At 34.9% G+C, this 19,722-nt stretch overlaps 1 protein-coding gene across 2 annotated transcripts; it reads right to left on the bottom strand.

Moving 5' to 3' along the window:
• Positions 1-7,223: 7,223 nt before the first annotated feature.
• On the bottom strand, positions 7,224-18,193 carry LOC123563501 (leukotriene-B4 omega-hydroxylase 3-like). 2 transcript variants are annotated; one of them, XM_053532448.1, is made up of 13 exons: positions 17,953-18,193; positions 16,438-16,663; positions 15,319-15,478; positions 14,851-15,032; positions 13,746-13,870; positions 12,173-12,235; positions 11,210-11,333; positions 10,594-10,726; positions 10,225-10,354; positions 9,665-9,809; positions 8,934-9,070; positions 8,207-8,272; positions 7,224-8,001 (listed from the first exon to the last, which is right to left on the bottom strand). In XM_053532448.1, the coding sequence occupies exons 2-13, from the start codon at positions 16,654-16,656 to the stop codon at positions 7,896-7,898; spliced, it is 1,590 nt and encodes a 529-aa protein (XP_053388423.1). In that variant the 5' UTR covers positions 16,657-16,663; positions 17,953-18,193; the 3' UTR covers positions 7,224-7,895. The 2 variants fall into 2 exon arrangements, with proteins under 2 accessions (XP_053388423.1, XP_053388416.1); XM_053532441.1 differs by lacking the exon at positions 9,665-9,809 and adding an exon at positions 9,439-9,583 and having other exon boundaries at positions 17,953-18,191.
• Positions 18,194-19,722: the final 1,529 nt, after the last annotated feature.

Here is a 19,722-nt window from a genome sequence, read left to right as displayed (position 1 = left end):
AAAAACATTACTTCAGTTTTGTTAGGATTAAAATCAACTAACCACTGTTTGGACCACTGGAAAATTGTGGTTAGATCACTATTTAATACAGATTCTATGTAACTCACATCATACGAAGTTACAGCTAAGGAGCTGCCATCTGCAAACAAACGGATAATGCTTAAAAGATTTTCAGCTATGTCGTTTACATAGATTAAAAAAAGTAGAGGTCCAAGAACCGAGCCCTGTGGAACGCCAGCATTTAGTGGGAGTATCCTCGAGATTTCACTACCAACAAAGACAGACTGTTTGCGATTCAAAAGATAACTCTCAAACCAACTAAGAAGAGTATCATCTAGGCCGTATTGCTTAAGTTTAAAAAGAAGACCACGGTGCCAAACTCTATCAAATGCCTTAGATATATCACAGAAAACAATGCAAGTCGATTTTCTCTCGTCAAAAGATTCACATAGTTGGTGATACATATCTACTAGCTGAAAGACAGTTGAATAACCAGGTAAAAAGCCAGATTGTAGGGAATAGATCAAATTATTGGAGTATAAATGGTTATAGATATGTTTAAAAATTACCCTTTCCATGACTTTTCCGACACAATTTATTAAGAAAATAGGTCTGTAATTCGATGGATTATTTTTCATTCCTTTTTTGAAAAGGGGCATTACTTTAGCAAGTTTCCAAGCACTTGGATAAACACCTTCATGAACAGATCTGTTAAATATGATACTAAGAGGTTTTGCAACTGTTAAACGTGTTTCTTTAAGTAACCTATGACTTATATGGTCCGGACCTACAGCTTTATTAGTTAATAATGAAGATATAATGTCAGCAATTTCACTTTCAGTTATATCTTTCTACTTTCTGTATATAAGTAAATATTCTTTAATAGACGAGTTTCACAATCCCGTTAATCCGATAATCTTTTAATCGAGCTGATTCGAAAACGAGGCTGAGGATGTATTGATTTTATTCATGATTAAAACAATGGCGGATAAGCATACAGATAACGCGTTAGATGTCAATATTGATAAATTATGGACTTACACATGTAAAGATTTGAAAGATATTTTGCGGAATCTTGGACAACCGGTGGCAGGAAATAAGGACATACTTGTAGCTCGTGTTTATAGTGCTTCATTAACGGGAAAAGTGAGTGAAAGTCAGCCGGTTGAATGCGGAAGTGAAACACAACACAAAGAATGCGATGCGTTGAGTGATCTCCGTACAAGTCAAACCAAGGAAATAACTTATAATGACATAATGCTTACAACTAGCGGTCGAGTATGGTCGAATGATTTACGTGATTTACCAAACTTTACATTTGATAAGTTATTCACATACTTGGTGGAACGTACCAACAAATATGGTGCCAGTGAGATGAAAGGTGTTTCATACAAAAAAATGAAATCCTACCAGTTCTTTGTGGAAGGTCATGTTACTTCTTATGAGATTGCTAAGAGCAATGGACTTTCCTGGGTCAGGTGTAAGGTGATTGCTTCCATGAAACAAGAGAAGTACAAGGTGATAGTTGTATTTGAAGATGATGATGTGAAGTTTGCAGCATGTGAATGCCCAGCAGGGTACGTACCCATTCATTTTCCTGTACATTTTTATTTTATTTGTAATCAGTCTCACTCGCGGGTTCTAAGCATATATATCGAATATAAAATGTTAACAGTGATTTGCAGCATTCTCCGTTATTTATTAACTCGAGTAGTAAAACTAATTCAACAATTCATGAGCACAATCCATGTCTTCATACTAAAGAAACATTAAGTGTATTATTTAAATTTATCAGTCCCGAGAAAAACAAGAGTTTGATAAAAGCTTCCAGTTACGGCATACAATTGCTATTATCATTCATCAAATATATGCAATTATATTTTTTCTCGGGATTAAAGATTTATAAACAGTTTCTACTTGTTTCCTGTCACCGGACCTCTAGACACCGGCCCACTGCCATTCTAGAATAGTGGTCCACACGTGTAAATTTTTATAAGAGAAGTTTCATGAATAATGAATTGCTGTAAGGCCGGTTTTTGCATGACGTTGATCATTATGATCCATACTGTACCTGAACATCTCTTGGTACCTATACTGTCTGAATGGTGAACAGTATGGATCCTGATCAGACTGCACGGATATACATGCTGATTTTGATCCATGCTTTTTGCGTGGTATCATTTAGAGACCCTCGCATAACTAATGGGTTAGTCACACTACACCGTATAGCGTTAACGGACTTCCAACGTATGACAAATTTTCAATCCGTTCGTGTCCGTTTGTATGCGTTTTATTTTTTTCCGTTTCTCAAGCGGTGCCTGCGCTCCTTGTCCGGCGATGTTCGTTCCATCCGGTGGAAGGTTTTGAGCATGTTCAAAATTTGGAACGTACACCACCGGACAAAGTCCGTTAGATGTACGGTAGCAATGCGCTGATATGCGTTTTGTTCGTTACTCGTGCGTTCCTTATTCTGTTCTTGTCCGGTGGACCTGACTCACTGCCGAACTACTACCGGACATGCAACGGATGTAACGTATGTTCAAAGGACGATAACTAACAATACATTCGTCAAACGTTCAAAGAACGTTTTGTCAGTTTCTCATGCGTTGCGCTTACGTTTTACGCGGTACAAGTCCGTTACCAGTACGACGTTGTTCGCCCTGTATATGTGCGTTGATCTTGCGGTCATTGTGCGTTTTATGCGCCCCATACACTGATCACGAGAGCACCGAGCAGCAGCAGCGGATGCCTTTCGTCACCGGATAACTTTCTACCGCAATGTTTTATACGTTGGGCATTCGTTAACGCTATACGGTGTAGTGTGACTGACACAAAATATTATCGTCTGAAGAAATGGAGAAATAACGTATTATTTACATAAACAGAAATAAAATCCCGAAATGTTAAAATATACTTACATAACTAAAACGTAAAGACTCTGCACTCTTCATAGTCATTTTAGAACTTCAATTTATATTATGTAATATATTATTTGCAATAAATTAAGTTATTGATAAATTATCATAATAATATAAATTCTAACATCGTGACTTCCAGTTAAACAAAGAAGGAATAAAACTCTGTATATTCTGCGATAAACAACGGTTGACACGCGGACCGGTAAGAGAGCATTATGACGTCAAATTGCTACATGACGTCCGATACATTAATCCTCGGGTAAATGAAGTCCAGCATAATATTTCTTTAAATGTGTCAATGAGCATGTCAGAATGAAAACAATCAAGGCCTTCTTGTGATTTATCGTCTAATTTACCACGGTTCATCGTTCAGATGCTTCAGTATTTTACCACACGGGCGTTCAATTCCTACGCATCTGAACTCTGAACCGTAGTTAATTAGACGATAAACAACTCGAAGGCCTTGATTATTTGTTAATTCGCCAAAGGATGATATGTTATCCTGCACTCATCCATGAAACTGGCTTTACCACTACACTGGTGAAACTGTGCCTTCCGTTCTTCATCTTAAATTTGAAAAAAGTCGGAATGGATTCATACTACTTACACCTGTCGTCCCTGATACTAGGAGCTTGTTTAATTTAATGTTCCGGCTTTACAAAAGGACGTTAGAGAAAATGCATTTTCAGCAACATGGTAAGTTATTTTGAATATGCCAGTATTATATATGCAATAATTAGTCAGTTAAAACCTTGCTTGAACATGTTTTCATACTATATCAGAGAATATATTGTATAAGTTCTTTTTTAAATAATTGCAAACCGCGAACAGTATTAAATTTGATATATAAATTATTTACTTACACAATGTCATGTACGAGTATATCCTAACCAACAACACATACTTTAGATATGATGTATATTCAACATGTTTCAATGATGTTATTGTCCGTAAGTGCTGACCTGGCACTCATGAAAATTCCGTATATTTCCGTAAATTACTTTTCGGTGTTCGAACATAAATAGCGATATAACTAGATATTACATATATAATTATTAATTGATATTATATACCTTTCTCAAATGCGCTCATCTGATTGGTCGAAATGAGTGCACGCGCGGGTCCGCAAAAAGCGATATTGACCTGCAAAAGTGATAATGACTTTTTCTTATATGTATGAAATATGGGCCAGTCGAATGAAAACATTCGAGAAGGGCATATAATGTAACAATTATAGATTTATGTTTCGGTTAATATGTGTTTTTACAGACCTATCGGTCAATATCATTTTTACAGGTCCGTAAAAACACATATTGACCTCAACATAAGTCAATAACTGTATAATATACTGTCGCAAGTGCAGGTAGCTGTGCGGACAAAGCGTTTAGCTGCCAATATCAGGGTTGTGGGTTCGAGTCCTACGTCTGACCATACCTTTTTTGTCCCCAAATTCTATATGCGGACTTACTACTTATTTGATCAAACGTATCGTGATATTTATGGTTCATTTATTAACGGTAATCATATTTACCCGTTGTAAAAATGTGGAATAAAATTGTTTTAAAAGTATCTTATTCCGACAGATACATTCCATAATCGTTAATATGATTCCTAAAACGGTGGCACTTGGCCCCTTTTAGAATCCGCTAGAGAAAGAAATAGAAAAACCTTCGAATCGACTTTTTCTGGTCTATAGCATCATTATGAGGTCCTCTTTAAAATATGGGGGTGGGGGGTGGGGGAAGCTCGGCCGCTTTTTAGGGGCTGCAACAGCTAAAACTAGAAATATCTTTAAACGACTTCCTCCCACGAACCGCTTTTGGGGTTGCAAAAGCTAAAAATAGAAATACTTTTATACGACTTCTTCACGTGAACCGCTGGATGAATGTTCATAAAACTTAGTCTGTGAAATCATTATAAGACCTTCTCCAAATTTTGCTCACTTAATGGCACTTGGCCTTTTTTAGGGACCACTACAGCTAAAAACATGATGGATCTTCATCAAACCAGTTCTGTAGCATCATTATGAGGTCCTCTCCAAAATAGAGGCCACTGCAGCTGAAAATAGTAAACATTTAAACGAATTCTCATGAACCGCCTGGTGGGTCTTCATTTCATTATAATGTTCCTTCTAAACATTATTCAAAAGGGGCAGTTCGGCCCTTTTTACGGGCCGTAAGAGCTAAAAATAGAAAAACAAAATACAGTTAAACGACTTCGCTTGATGGAGCTTCATTAATCCTGGTATGTAGCATCGTCATGATGTCCCTTCCAAAATGTGTTCAAATGGGGGCGCTAGGTCCATTGTCCGGGATGCTAGGCCTAAAAATAGAAATACATTTAAACGGCTTTTCATGAACCGCCTGTGGTCTGTAGCATCATTATAATGTCCTTTCTAAATTTAATTCAGAAGGGGGAGCTTGGCCCTTTACAGGGGCCGCTAGATCAGAAAGTAGAAATACTTATTAACGACTTCTTCTAACCGCTTGATGGATTTTCATAAAATTTGGTCTGTAGCATTATTTCGATCAAATGAGGATACTCGGACCATTTAAGGGGTCGATAAAGCTAACAACAGAAAAAAACCTTCAAGAGACTTCTTCCCATGAACCGCTTGATGGATTTTCATAAAACTTGGTCTGTAGTACTATCCCCTTAACCCAGTAAAGGCAGAGTTTTCTCCCTTGATTTGGTAAAAAATTGGGGATTTTGACTGTATCTAATTAACCTGTTGATGAATCTTCATGAAACTTTACACAAATATAGAACACTATAGGGCAGTGGTGCATGCACAATTGCGTTAGGATCCCTTCATTAATCAGAGAAGTACCCTTTAATTATTTTACAATTCATAAATTATCACATATCAAAGTAATCCATTTATGGATCTTCGTGAAATTTTACACAAATATAGATCACTATAGGACGGTGATATATGGAATTCTTTCATCAGAATCTCTTCAGTAACTGCAGAGTTATTGCCCTTTGATTGTTTTAAAGTCCACTGATGGAGCATTGTAAAACTTCACTTCACTAGAGATCAGACGTTTTTGTTAAAAACAGAAACCAACAAACTGTTGCACGGTCCTGTTGTACATAACTTGTGTTTATCTGGAAATAAAATATCTTTCAAAATATACTACCCTTATTCATGAAACAACTTTGCGGAATTCGCTTGTTTAATTATGAGGCACATATCAATTATATGAAACAGACTTACAGAAATTGGTCATCTGGTATTTTCAAGTCTTATTCTATTATATTATTGGTTGCACGAATATTTTATATTGTGTAAAAAGGAAACAAGTATATGTGTAAATATATAAATCTTTGGGACTAAAATCAAACAAAAAACGTTTAAAATGCGCAACAGTACAGCTTTTAGTCCGTCTAATGTCAACACCATCGGCTAGCACTTCGTCAGATTTTTGGTCCTGTGGCTTGTAAGAGTGATCAGACCCGAAACCAAACACACTTGCCAGCTCGACACAATAAAAGAGATCCCACTGAAACAGCTATTGAACAACCAAATGCTTTCAAACGCCTACGAAATTTTCGCTTCGTTGTCTTCAAATAACATCAGATCAAAGTTCCCTAACTATGACTCACATCTTAAACAAACCATGTACCTTTAATACTGAAAAAAAGTTTGATAAAGCCTTTGCATGACAGCTAGTATCCCTGGCAACCTAGAAAGGTAGGAAAGTTTATTTCATTTTGTAGAGCGCGCAATTATTATTCTTCTTCTTCCCTATAAAATCGAGACTCTCGGGCTAATGAAATTGGGAATCTCATGTAAATGAAACTGGGAATCTCAGGCCATTAAATTGGGAACCTCGTGATTTTGATTGGTTTGCTACATTTTGTTGCGAAACGACGCTGATTGGCTGGAACGTTTTACCTGTAATGCAACCAAACCCCAAATATCGGCAAAATGTGCCAGAAATTCATCCGGGGAACCACGGTAGACCTCTGGTATGCGAGAATGATGAAACTGGGAATCTCAGGCTAATAAACAGGGAATCTCAGGCTAATAATTTTGGAATCTCAGGCTAATAAATTGGGAACCTCATACTAATGAAACTGGGAATCTCAGGCTAATAAATTGGGAATATCAGGCTTATACACTGGGAATCTCAGGCTAATAAATTGGTAATCTCTGGCTAATTAATAAGGAATATCAGGGTAATGAAATTGGGAATCTTAGGCTAACGAAATTATAAATGCAGGTAACAGCCCACACAACTAAGAAAAACTTAATTTTCATGAAATCGTATGAATAAAATAATGAATATAAAAAGAAGATTTGATTCGTACCATTTTATTGTTCCATATTACACATATACTTTACTTAAAACATTTATTTCGATATTCATTACATGAAAATAAATGTAAAAAAATGAAAGACATATAATACAGACTTCATATCTTTAAATTCTTGTTTTGAAAAAAGTTTAAAAAAACAACAACAATTACAACAACTACTTTCTACGTCATTCATACACATGCAAAGAAAATCTGAGTATAGTAAAATGCAGAATCTATAAATGTATACACAGTTTTGTCAAGCGATGCTTGTATAAATAATTCTCATATCACAGGTTAAAACGCGTTCCATTAGTTCTTTGATGATCTGCCATAACGCAGATTCATGCTTCATTTGCAGAATATATAATGAGCGTTGCCACGTTAAAAGAACCATCTGCGAAATATGTGATTCCTTGATATACGACGATGTCTCGTAAAAGTATTAGTTTTTTATTTTCATTCGTACAATTATGTTTATGGAGATCGAGACAACATATATTGAGATACGTGTATTTTAAACACAATGGAGTCACAGTGTTATGACATTAAAGAATACGTTCTCAAATTCTTTGCAGTTTGAACTTGGCCTTCATGAAAAATGAATCTGATTAAATTTAGTGCTGAAATAATATCTTCCATGAACAAAGTAACTTTCAGACGAAACTACACTCAGTGTTTCCTGCGTTCCACAGTCGCCAAGATGCCGTCCTGGGCCCGCATAACAGCTGACAAACGCCACTTCACCTCATGATCTGGCTTTAGGCTAAATTTGAAACTGAAAATAGAATAGAAAATCAGCACTGATAATTTCTTGCAATGATGAATGACTGAATAGAATTATATTGTGTCTGAATCACTTTTTTCTATTTTCAATAGTTTTATTTGCAATATTTTTTATTTCATTAAAGTACTAACATATTCAATTATTAAATTGAATATTATCAAACGACTAACACGTTTATACATTAATTCTAACTTACTTGTGCAGTAGTTTTGCGAGAACTACTTTCTCTTCATTCATGGCAAAGTTCTGTCCGATACAGTTCCTGTAATAAAATATTTTTCAAAAATAGTTCTACTGCACCACAATTGGTCTCAACTACTTAATACATAAATTTAACTATATAATTCTTCACGCAACGCCAAACAACTTATTTTGCTTTATTTTGATTTAAAACAAGTTTCAAACGATACCTAACCATTATCAGTCCTGACTGGTTTACGGTAAGTACCTGACAATTTTCCCACATTAATCAGAGATTGGGGACGAATGACCTCATATATTCGTCACGGAAGCATTCAATGACAAAGAGTTTTCAAATGCTTTCTGCACGGTTAACCCAGAAACTGCTAAATAAATGCTTGTCTCAGGATCGTATACATCAACTTCATAAATAAGGCGATTTTTGTTCTAAAATGTTTATGCTGTGTATAAAAGGGTCGGCTGACCGTTTTCATCGAATCTATAAATGTGCACATTCACCTTAAAATAGACCAATGTGCCACCTGGGGGAATTTCTTAAAATTTCCACTTTAGAAATGTCTCCATCGGAAACTTGTATGCGGAAAATTGGAATGTAGTTTGTACCAGTGAATGTCTTGATATGAAGATGAGATAAGAAGCAGGAGATCAGAATATTTTTTTCTCGTCAAATCATCGTTTACCGTCCTTTTTAAGGTGACAAGATACATGAACAGGTGTCTTACCGTGGTCCTCCAGAGAACGGCACAAACTGGTACGGGTCCATCTTTGTTACATTGTCTTTAGAAAACCTTTCTGGTTTAAACTCCATATGATCTGGTCCCCACACGTGTTCATTGTGATGTAGCATCCATATGTTAATCTGCAAGACAACGTTAAGGTAATTTATGTTTCCTCAGGAGTAGAAATGAAAGTTTGTCATCCCAGCAATACTAGTTTCATCTAAAAGTGAGGGTATAAGCCCCTGCCAGACCCATCATTTAAAACATTACACTTACTCCAAAGAAGTTTGAATACGCAACTTTCAGTGTTCAGTTTAGTTTAAAGGTACTACGTCTTTGATGAACCATCTATATACATATAACGTATTTGGATAAAACCATTTCTGCCTCACGTACTGTAGATCACATTAAATCGTAAACTGCCAAACAGTGATTACCGTCTTTCCCTTTCAACAATCGCAGTTTTATCGTTATGGCAACTAATGGTTTTGAAAAAACTGATACTAACTATAACTGAGGTTCCTTCTGGTACAACTGTATCTCCCAGATCAAAAGGTTTTGTTGTTACACGGCCGACTATGGCAACTGGACAATGCAACCGCATACCTTCCTTTATGCACATAGTTAGGTATTCTAGATGCGGAAGATCAGACCTACGTACATAGAATAGGTACAAAAAATGTAAGGAATAAAAAAGCACTTAATAACAAATTTTAAACAGGGCATATACTAACTTGCACATTTGTGCCTGCTGGTACAATTGTATCTCCGAGATCAAAAGGTTTTGTTGTTACACGAGCGACTATGGCCACTGGACAGTGCAACCGCATACCTTCCTTTATGCACATTGTTAGGTATTCTAGATGCGGGAGATCTGACCTAAGTACACAGGTACAGACATGATATAAAGAATTCATTAAAAAAGAACACTCATTAACCTGACACTGCAATATGGATTAAATTTCTTTACAGGCGTGACTCAATTGAGGAAATTTTCTAGTTATGTAGTTACCATCTGGGTATTAAATGCATAGGGTTGATTAGAGACTTAGAGGCTATTTATCCTAACAAAACCGCAAAATACGTCAGGCAATATATCTACCAGTAAAAGTTTGGTCTTAATAAAACACATTTTACATTCAAAACATTTCTTCTATCATTCTATGATACAACTAGTATGTTCCTTTGCGATACTTAAAGAAGGAATTCAAAATTAAAAGACTGATTCAAAGAAAACGTTGATCAGTATAGTTATGTTGAGCCCATTTCAAGCATTTTCAAAAATTATATTTACCACTTGATGTCGTCTGTCTCCCTTCCTTGTAACAGATCATCAATTTCTTCCTGACATTTCTCCTGGTATTCCGGATGTTTTGCTAGGGAATACAAAATCCACGAGATGGCGCTCGCTGTTGTATCGTGACCTTAAAGAAGAAAATGAAAACCCACTGTCTACAATATCTGCTGCGATACATTTGTGTAATGAAACTCCACACTGAAGAATGATTATAAAACTATCATCTGCGTCACTGCTTTATTCCTAATTCAATTTTAAAACTAAATAATTATGTAAAACGTAAAACTGAAACGTTACCATTTTGAAAATCAGTTCAATATTTCATCTCTACACTAGGAGTATACAATTGTCTTCTAGTTGACTGACCTTCAAACAAGAATGTATCCACTTCGTTTCTTATATCCATGTCCGACAACCCTGTTCCATTTTCGTCTTTAGCTGTGAGCAAAATGTCCAGAAAATCCAGATACTTTCTAGACTTGGGCTCTCCAAGCTTCTCCTGAAATAAAGAATACATGTAACTGTTTAGAACAAAAGAAATGATAAACACAACAAAGTAAATGGAAAAATTGAAAGTAAAATTTGAATCTTACCGATATTTTGCCATACTACGTTTTGTTATTTGTGTTGATTTCATTTCAGGAATATGGAGAGAGTTTGCAGCTTACAACGGCAAGCGAAGACACTGGAAACAACTCAGGGCATTATTATTATAGACGAGCATCATATGAAAGGTTCAAGACCAGCTTGGGTACGAATCCGCAGCGGTACGGAAAACTGGAAGTCATGAAGTATTTATGTGTTATTTGAAATGTGTGGATTAATACAAATAACACCAACAAGCTTAAGGGTAGTTCATTTTTTTTATCTCTTAATGTACTGATTCAAATTCCGATTCGATCCCACTGTACATAATATCAAGCAAAAGCCGACTACTGCGAGATCTAACGAGATTAAATATTGAATAAAAATGCAGTTTTACCAGAACACGCCTTCTTTTATCGATAATGTCTTCTGCTACGCTATGAACAAAATCACAGTCCTGTTGGTACTTTTTACCCATTTTCGTTCTGTAGAAAAGGATATCTGGTGCCAGCAGTGGGTTTCTGTAAAACCGTTCAAACATTCATTATTTATGAAAATGCGTACAGTCCTTAAAACACTTTTTATTTTATTTACAATCAGTGACAAATTAAATTCCTTTCTAAATTCTGAAAACACAAACCAATATCTGATGGCATATGCATATTTCAAAGTCATCGGTTCATTATGTTCTGACATGTAGGATATTTATAGGTTATTAGCTTTGTATCGGGAAATATGCACGAGTTCTTCAGTGGAAATATTGCGCGACTTTAGGAGCGCAATATTCTTCCGCTGAAGAACGAGTGCATATTTCCCGATGCAAAGATAATAACCTTTTTATTACATACGCATCTACACGTATAAATATTATGTAAATATCATAAATATGTTCAATAGCCTGAATAGGATTGACAATACTGAACTAAATAGAAAAAAATAGTGCAACAACAGTGACACTGAATTACGTCACGCACCCGATATGAAATTCAGGCGTCAGTGTATGGAAAAATATTGACGTTTCCGGTACCAGTGTAACTTAACGGGAAATAGAAACGAGTATGTAATAAATATATTATACACTCATCTCACCTTCGGGTTTTGAGTAAAACGTTTGACTTTTGACCGACAAGTCATTCAGTAAGTGTTACACGAGTATTAGAGGGCAACAGGGAAATTTCTTCTTCAGGTTTTTACTTAACCCTGAAAACATATGGATTGACTATAGACAGGTCATATGACATAGACTATTGAACAGTGGTTTGTATAAGGAATCTTATAATAAAAAAGTATGTTCTGCTTCTATTCCGTCTTGTTTCACACATATAGCAGAAGTAGGTGCTAAAAAGTAACATCTCTTTACCTGAGACGCTGAGAGTTGTTTATTGCTAAGTCGCTCACTGCTTGTACATAAGGGTGTGTTTCTCTGAAAGGTATAATACATTACATTATCATATTTGATCTAGAACAATTCATAATCGATATGCAACATTCAGTAGAATTACAGATTTAAACGCTCTTTTTAAAAACATTGTATCTCCGACGGTCTGAGTAAGCAAAGTCTTAAACAAGGCTTAATCAAAAGCATTGGCGCTAAGTAGGACCATACTTTTTCTCTAATCACATTTTTTCACAGACAGTGTGAAGAACTGAATGCTATTCGTCACAAATGTGAAGAATGGGATTTTTATTTTTCACGCAGCACAGTCACACATTTCATATTTTCTGCGAAATTAGTAATCGATGACGGTATTTGATGTGACATGAAATCGTACTTTTCGCTTTTTAATGTTAACCTGTATTTTTACCCCTAAACGCGTACCTTTACATCTGGACCTGGACCACATTGCTAGGTTATAGACTCCAAAATGAAATTTCTATAAGTCGTATGCTATAAATGGTCTTTATCAAATCAGGCTAACGTATACCTTTTCCGGGAGCGTTGTCAGCTTTAACAAGTTCGCTCACAGCTGTCGGAACGTTAGGATTTTGGGTATGTGCTCTAACTTTGTAATGGAATGAGGATTTTTAAACATAGCACAAGTATTCACATGCGACAAGACCATGTACAGAGCACATGCTCTGACAGATCAATATTAAGATTACATATTGATCTGTGGTCAAAGACATTTTATGATATGTTGTTTCGCTCCATATCTCCTAAATCCCTGAAAAGTTTTTCATGCGACTCGGGCATGTGTGTTTATCATCTTAGCACTGTGTGAACGAGCAGGTCGCGAGCTGGACTGGCGGTCGGAGGGTAGAAATCCGGTCTGAACCCGAACTCGAGAAAATGATAATTATACGATATGATGATGATGACGCCAAAAATGCTTTGCATCACCAAATCCGAACCTCTGAAAATTATTATTTTATTTTTCTTAACTCGCTTTTTTGATAAACACGTCTAATTTATGTCTAATTTAATCAATTAAAAGGGTGAAGAGTAAGATCTTATTCTAAGTACATGTATGTGAAAAATGTGATTTGGGAAAAACATGGTCCTACAGCGCTGTCTGGCTCCGTTTTCTACAACCTTTTTAAAAACTTAGTCTAATTATTTTACCAGTATACTTTGTATATAGTAAAATTGTAATGCTGAAAATTCAGCATCTAGCTGTATCACTAGTTGTGGAAGGCTAATTCATGCTAAGTTTCAATATAAAACCTCCTCTAATTAACAATTACAGGGGAAAAAATAGCAGTCTAACTTATGACGAATATGGATCCAGCTTTATTATCACAACCTTTCCCTTCGGTCAGTCGACATGATATATATATATATATATATATATGCTGAATCGGTAATGAATATATTTACAATAGAGGTAAGACTCTCTATAGATCTACTTTAATGCTAACTGCACTACGAAATCGATAAAGATTCAGATACGTCTGACCAGTTATGCTTCAAATTCGTACGTACATGTACATACCCGCTACGTTGCACATCAATGTCATACGAGAAGGCGCATCTTAAGATGATGTCAAGTGTACATAAACAAATCTGCTGAAATATTTCAAATTCCTTCTTTTCATCTGCGAACTTCCCTAGCTTCCCCTGTAACCAGAACAACAAAACTATCTAAAATTAATGTTATACTGGAAAAGTATACCATTTTTAGAAGGAGTTAGTAATGAATCTAGGTTACAAATTAAACTGATCAATCAATATCGTGAAGTTAAAAGCGAAAAATTCTGAAAATAACAAGCAAAGTCAGAGAATTTATATCGTCATCCGAATACTAGTAGGTTGTTTTATGAATTAGGAGACTATATTTTGAAAGATATTTCATTTACAGATGTATCTATGAATCTTAAATCAATTAAAGGGAAATAATTCTGCAGTTACTGAAGACAGTCTCATGAAAGATGTGCATGCACCAGCACCTTATAATAATTTATACTTGATAAAATTTGATGAAGATCCATCTATAGATTACTTTGTTAGGTGGGATTTTATGGAATGTAAAACAATTAAAGACCGATAACTAAAGTTACGGAAGTGATCCTGACGAAGTTGCGCGTGAACTACCCCTTATAGTGATCTAGAATTATGTAGAGTTTTATGAAGATCCATGAATGTTACCAAGATAAGTAAAAATCCCTATTTTAACCAAATCAACGGGAAAACTTTGCTTTTACAGGGTCAAGGAGGATAATACTACGTGTCCACTTGTGATGATTTATACCAAGTTTCATTTGAATTAGACGAAAACTGTATGAGTTGAGTACACAAGAAAATGCGACGTGCGGACATTTCAAACACTATATGCCTCCCGGGTCCTCGAAATAAGGGGAATAAAAAAAATATATATATATTAAAAGGAATTGCAAAGAACAGCCGCACACAGTCACGGTAAGACAGCAATCTTGCCTCGGCGTTTATTACAGGTTAGTTGTTAAAACACGTTTAACTTTCCTAGACATAAAGAAACGCATAGCAGAAACATCACAGAGTGAATAGCGCAAGATCCCTGTTTTTGAGTCATGTATAGCGAAACCATTTTAACTATAGGATAACGTTTAAAAAAAACTTACAATCAAAACATTTGCTGAGTCATTGTAAACGTCTATGTACGGTTTGAGAATGTCGAAATGGAACGCTGGTGTGAGCAGACGGCGGTTTCGCGCCCATTTGTCGCCACCGGAAATGAGTAATCCGTCTCCAAGCCAGTCTTTCAACGTTCTGTAGCCACTTGTAAGGTTAAGAGGCTTTGGTTCTGAAATATATTATTCATTCAATGTACAAACTGTTGTCATAGCCCTTCTTCAATGTAATATAAGGAGCCGTCTACATTAATACTCACTTGAAAGTACTGACAGTTTGTGTTTTAGAAAAAATATGACAGCTCATCAGATCTATAAATTCGTTATTATAAATATATTTCGGCTAGATAAAACACGTGTAGTAGAAGAATATAAGTGGCAGATTCAGGCAATATCCAAATTCCAAATAGGATATCTTCTACAAGTTTTTCATCAAGCCTGCACTTAAATACTACACACCTGCAGTTTTCAGAATTCTTTTCATACTGGAGGGATCGCAGGCAATGATGGCTGGGCGTCCCATAGATCCCCAGACTCGAACATATCCCTTCTCTTTTGAATATTTGTTTCCCCATTCAACAAATTTTAGAAGCCTTCCTTGCGCATCTAGTGTTCGCATCTGAAAATATGATAGGCCGAAAAAATGCAACAAACTGTTCAGAATTCTGAAACTTTGGCACACAGTGGAACCCATTTAAAGATAAACTATAAAAATTACTATTTATATTTCTTTTAATCTTTTACCAATGTATTTACATGTAGGCCTATTTATAAATATTTGTATGTATGTGTTCTTTAATGTCTTTGTAAAGCACTTTTGAACGCACATATTTTGTATGAAAAGAGTGTTGTATAAATGTGGTATAATAATAATACTAATAACATAATGCGGGGTTATTAATGCACAAACACCTACACTAAATAAATATTATTCAGATACATGTTTTTCTCCCCACATCGTTCTGATTTATAACACCGTTCTCCTTGCTAACCTCAATACTGATAAAAAACAAATGTACCAAATATAGAAATTTTCACCAGCAACATTGCTTTGATAAATACCCTTTCGGAAATGGAATTTGTTTAAAGGGTCATGTCACTAAGTTTAATGGTATTCCCACAAAATTTAGATAGAACGCGCCTTTCTTTGTGATTATAAAAATGACTTGATTCTAATAAGTATTTATTTATAAAATATTTAAGTAGATTTTTTTATTAGATTCGTTCATCTACATTGAGGCACGTTTTCTCGCAAACACTTGACACATTTTTCCATGTTTGTTAGTGCTGGAAAAAAACTTGTGATGTAATATGGCTCGTGTGCTTTAGCTTATGAAAGAATGCGTGAATTCATTCGCTTCTTTTATAACATATTTTCTAAAAGAAAAATATTCGTTTTATTTTATTTCTTCTAATATTTGAAGACTACGACATGCAAGAAAAGAATCTGTCACCAGTGGAAGGTGCATATGGAAATGCATGGCTCACAGGTAACTGTTTTGCCGAGTCACCGCCAAAACAGTTACCCGAGTGCCGCACCTTCAAATTGTGAAAGATTCTTATAATCTTTCTACTTACAACAACAAAACTCCCGTAAAGCCATGTGCGTTCTTTTGGTCCGGGAAGATTGCCGAATATCTTCTCAATGCGCCTACGATATCTGATGAAAGATATAAACTTGAAGACAACAAAAATGGCACCAACAAGAAATGTCGTCTGCAGCACGAGAGAGGTGGAGGCTTGATACGTGGTGGGAACCAGTGATGTCAAATCCAGTGAACCTATCAAGCTCAACATCTTGAAACTGTGGAGACATAAAAATAAGTTACAGATAAGATATAATTGAATTAACTGTTTTGTAATACTAAGCATGAATGATATGGGTTTAATACTGTAGAAAACTTTAAATCGTAATATCATTTACCAAGAAAAGGACAGAAAGATCGATCAGCACTGTAGATCTAGAGAAATTCATAAATTTGATTTAATTTTATATGATAGCATTATGAAAGGGTAAATTAATGAATTTGACTTTCAATCGCAAATTACATTTTTATAACAAATATTCTCTCAGATATAGTAATGCGTATTTACAACTAGTGCAAATGTTCTCAATTTTACCGGAGTAAGAACTTCATTTAAAAAAAAGAAAGAAAGAAAGAAAAAAAACACCCCTAAATATCAACTTCTTTAATTATTTCAAATAACTTCTGACATTTGTATCTTTGAAAGTTAGAACCTAGTCTGTAGCACAAAGTAAGAATGCTGATCTAGCCAGTGCTTGGAGTTAAGGGTGAAACCCCGTTTCTCGTATACTTAAAGTCTTCAAGTACATCTTGGATAGTCTAACACTGGCTACGATAACATTTTTAAAGGTATGCTTGACCCAAATTTCATATTTGAAAACATGAACAAATACTACATATGAGCCGTGCCATGAGAAAACCAACATAGTGGGTTTGCGACCAGCATGGATCCAGACCAGCCTGCGCATCCGCGCAGTCTGGTCAGGATCCATGCTGTTCGCTTTTAAAGCCTATTGGAATTGGAGAAACTGTTAGGGAACAGCATGGATCCTGACCAGACTGCGCGGATGCGCAGGCTGGTCTGGATCCATGCTGGTCGCAAACCCACTATGTTGGTTTTCTCATTGCACGGCTCATATACAGTTTATGTCAATGTAAAATTAACAACTTAATGTGTATTAACAGTACTATGCATTAGATTAAAAATAGTACACGTTGTATACATGTATAACTGAACACAGTATAAAGTGTGTACTAGAGCTACCACTAAACCAACTGAAGTTATTTAACCAATGACTGACACATTTAATTATGAATGTAGCGCTAAATACGTAATTATTTAGCAAATTTAAATATATCGGATGAGGAAAATCATTTTCTACATTTGCTGTGAATATCTAAATATAAAATATTGTAGTGAAAATTAGACATTGTATATCTTTAATATTTATATATATGACGTTCTAATGATCACGGTAAGCCTATACAACAATATTTTGTAATTAGATACTTTAATAAATCTATCAATGTAACGATAGTAAATATATTTAAATGTATATGTACTTACATGTTATTAGCGTTATTCCACACTGCTAAACTGTTTGGCTAACCGGTTCACCTGCGTGATCTAGTATATATTAATGACTGTCGTCCTAGTTTACCTGTTTATCTCGTCCTACTATATAACCTTATATGTATTACACATTACCATAACCAGAAAGTAAAATCGATAACGCTAGCTTAAAAATTATCCAAATGCGACGAAAATGGTTGTTCCATTAATATCTATTCTAGTGTCAATGTTCCGGAAGTCATGCTTAAGTGGTTAACAACATCTTATTAAAATTCTGTGTAAAGTTCATTTCGATTTCTTTTTATATTTATGGAGCGTCATATCCGCCATAATTAAAAAACAAGAAATATTTTTAAAAAGACAAACGGCGTAGAGGTAATAATGTTTGGCGCATGAAAAATTCAGAATTAAACAGAATGTACAGACATAAAAGATTTGAAATATGCATATATATGAACACATTATTCATTTGCAAATATTTCAACTAAGCAGCAAATTTAAATGATCAAGAGGTATCCTTTCAGTGATAGAAGGTCAAAATGATTTGACGACCTGGGCTGATTCTGAAATAATTTCGTGTTGGGTCAGAATCCCCCATAAGTAACCTACTAGCACAATATGTCGACCAGCGTACAATTAGTTGGACTGGAAAAGGCTAAAGCAGTTGACATGAAAATAAAACCCTAGCTTTTAAATCACTAGTAGTGACCCCCATAACTCTAATTACTTGATTAAGTTCTCAGTTTAAAAAAAAAAAAAAAAAAAAAAAAAAAAAAAAAAAACAAACTTAAAGCAAAAAATCAAACATTTGCAGACTGGGATACCTTCAATAGATGTTGAAATCTTTTTTATTTGGGTAAAGTAATAGGTAAATACTTACATAATATATGATGGAATAGTGATTTTTAAGTTTAATTTGCACATTGTTGTTGTTTGCATAGTCATTATTTTCATGAAATTTAAAAATTTGCAGCTGACCTACTGGCCTCCATTGGTGTTGTTATTGTTTTTGTCTGCACTTGCCAGAGCGAGGCTCCAGTGGGGAAATACCCCTGGTGTCAAATTATGTAGGGAATAACTCAGTTTCGTGACATTACCAACTTTTAGTAACATCGTTATTGGAAAATCGATAAATTTGCCTATATAACAGATAGGAAAAAAATACTTAATTAAATAGAAAAAGTTCTGTTTGAAACAAAAATTCGGAAACCAAAAAATTTAAATAGTAATAATTTATTACAACGAACCAAAATAAGTTTTATCCGGAATTATATTTTTTTTTTTTAAAATATTTTAATATTTGGTTGGTCCTTTTTGACTTTAAATAGACCCACCTCAGTTCATATAGACTCTGAAGGAAACGGGTAAAAAAAACTGACTTATTCAAATATAACAGATAAAATGAGATATTTTCCGCAAAAAATCAAAAATCCGATACCCCTAAAAATGTAGGAAAATTATTCAATTTTCGTTATGTGTAATTTGTTTTAAATTTGATAATGGTTTGTTTGGTCCTTTTTGCATTTTAGTGAGTACAGTGAACATTTCTTAAAAAATTCCGGCTTTTTCCGCCGTCATCCGTAAGTACTCGGAAGCTGTTACGGAAAATATTGTCGTCTGCTAGTCTGACTTTGTCGGTACAAATTGTTATAACTCAAAGCCTATAAATTGTAGGCAACTTCACATTGACAAAAAAAAAAAAAAAAAAAAAAAAAAAAAACAGATTGTAATTAGACAATTTAAAACAAATTAATTGTTGGACTC

Source organism: Mercenaria mercenaria, chromosome 2, assembly GCF_021730395.1.
Source record: "Mercenaria mercenaria strain notata chromosome 2, MADL_Memer_1, whole genome shotgun sequence".
NCBI classification, from domain to species: Eukaryota; Metazoa; Mollusca; class Bivalvia; order Venerida; family Veneridae; genus Mercenaria; species Mercenaria mercenaria.
The sequence above is the reverse complement of the archived record's forward strand: the minus strand, read 5'-3'. Positions and strand labels throughout refer to the sequence as shown.

Coding starts and splice junctions, on each gene's coding strand:
- LOC123563501 (XM_053532448.1), bottom strand. CDS start 16,656: ATGTTGAGCTTGATAGGTTCACTGGATTTGACATCACTGGTTCCCACC. Junction 15,479..16,437: donor TTTACGGGAGTTTTGTTGTT/GTAAGTAGAAAG, acceptor TCATATTTTCAG/ATGCGAACACTAGATGCGCA. Junction 10,355..10,593: donor GGATACATTCTTGTTTGAAG/GTCAGTCAACTA, acceptor TTCTTCTTTAAG/GTCACGATACAACAGCGAGC.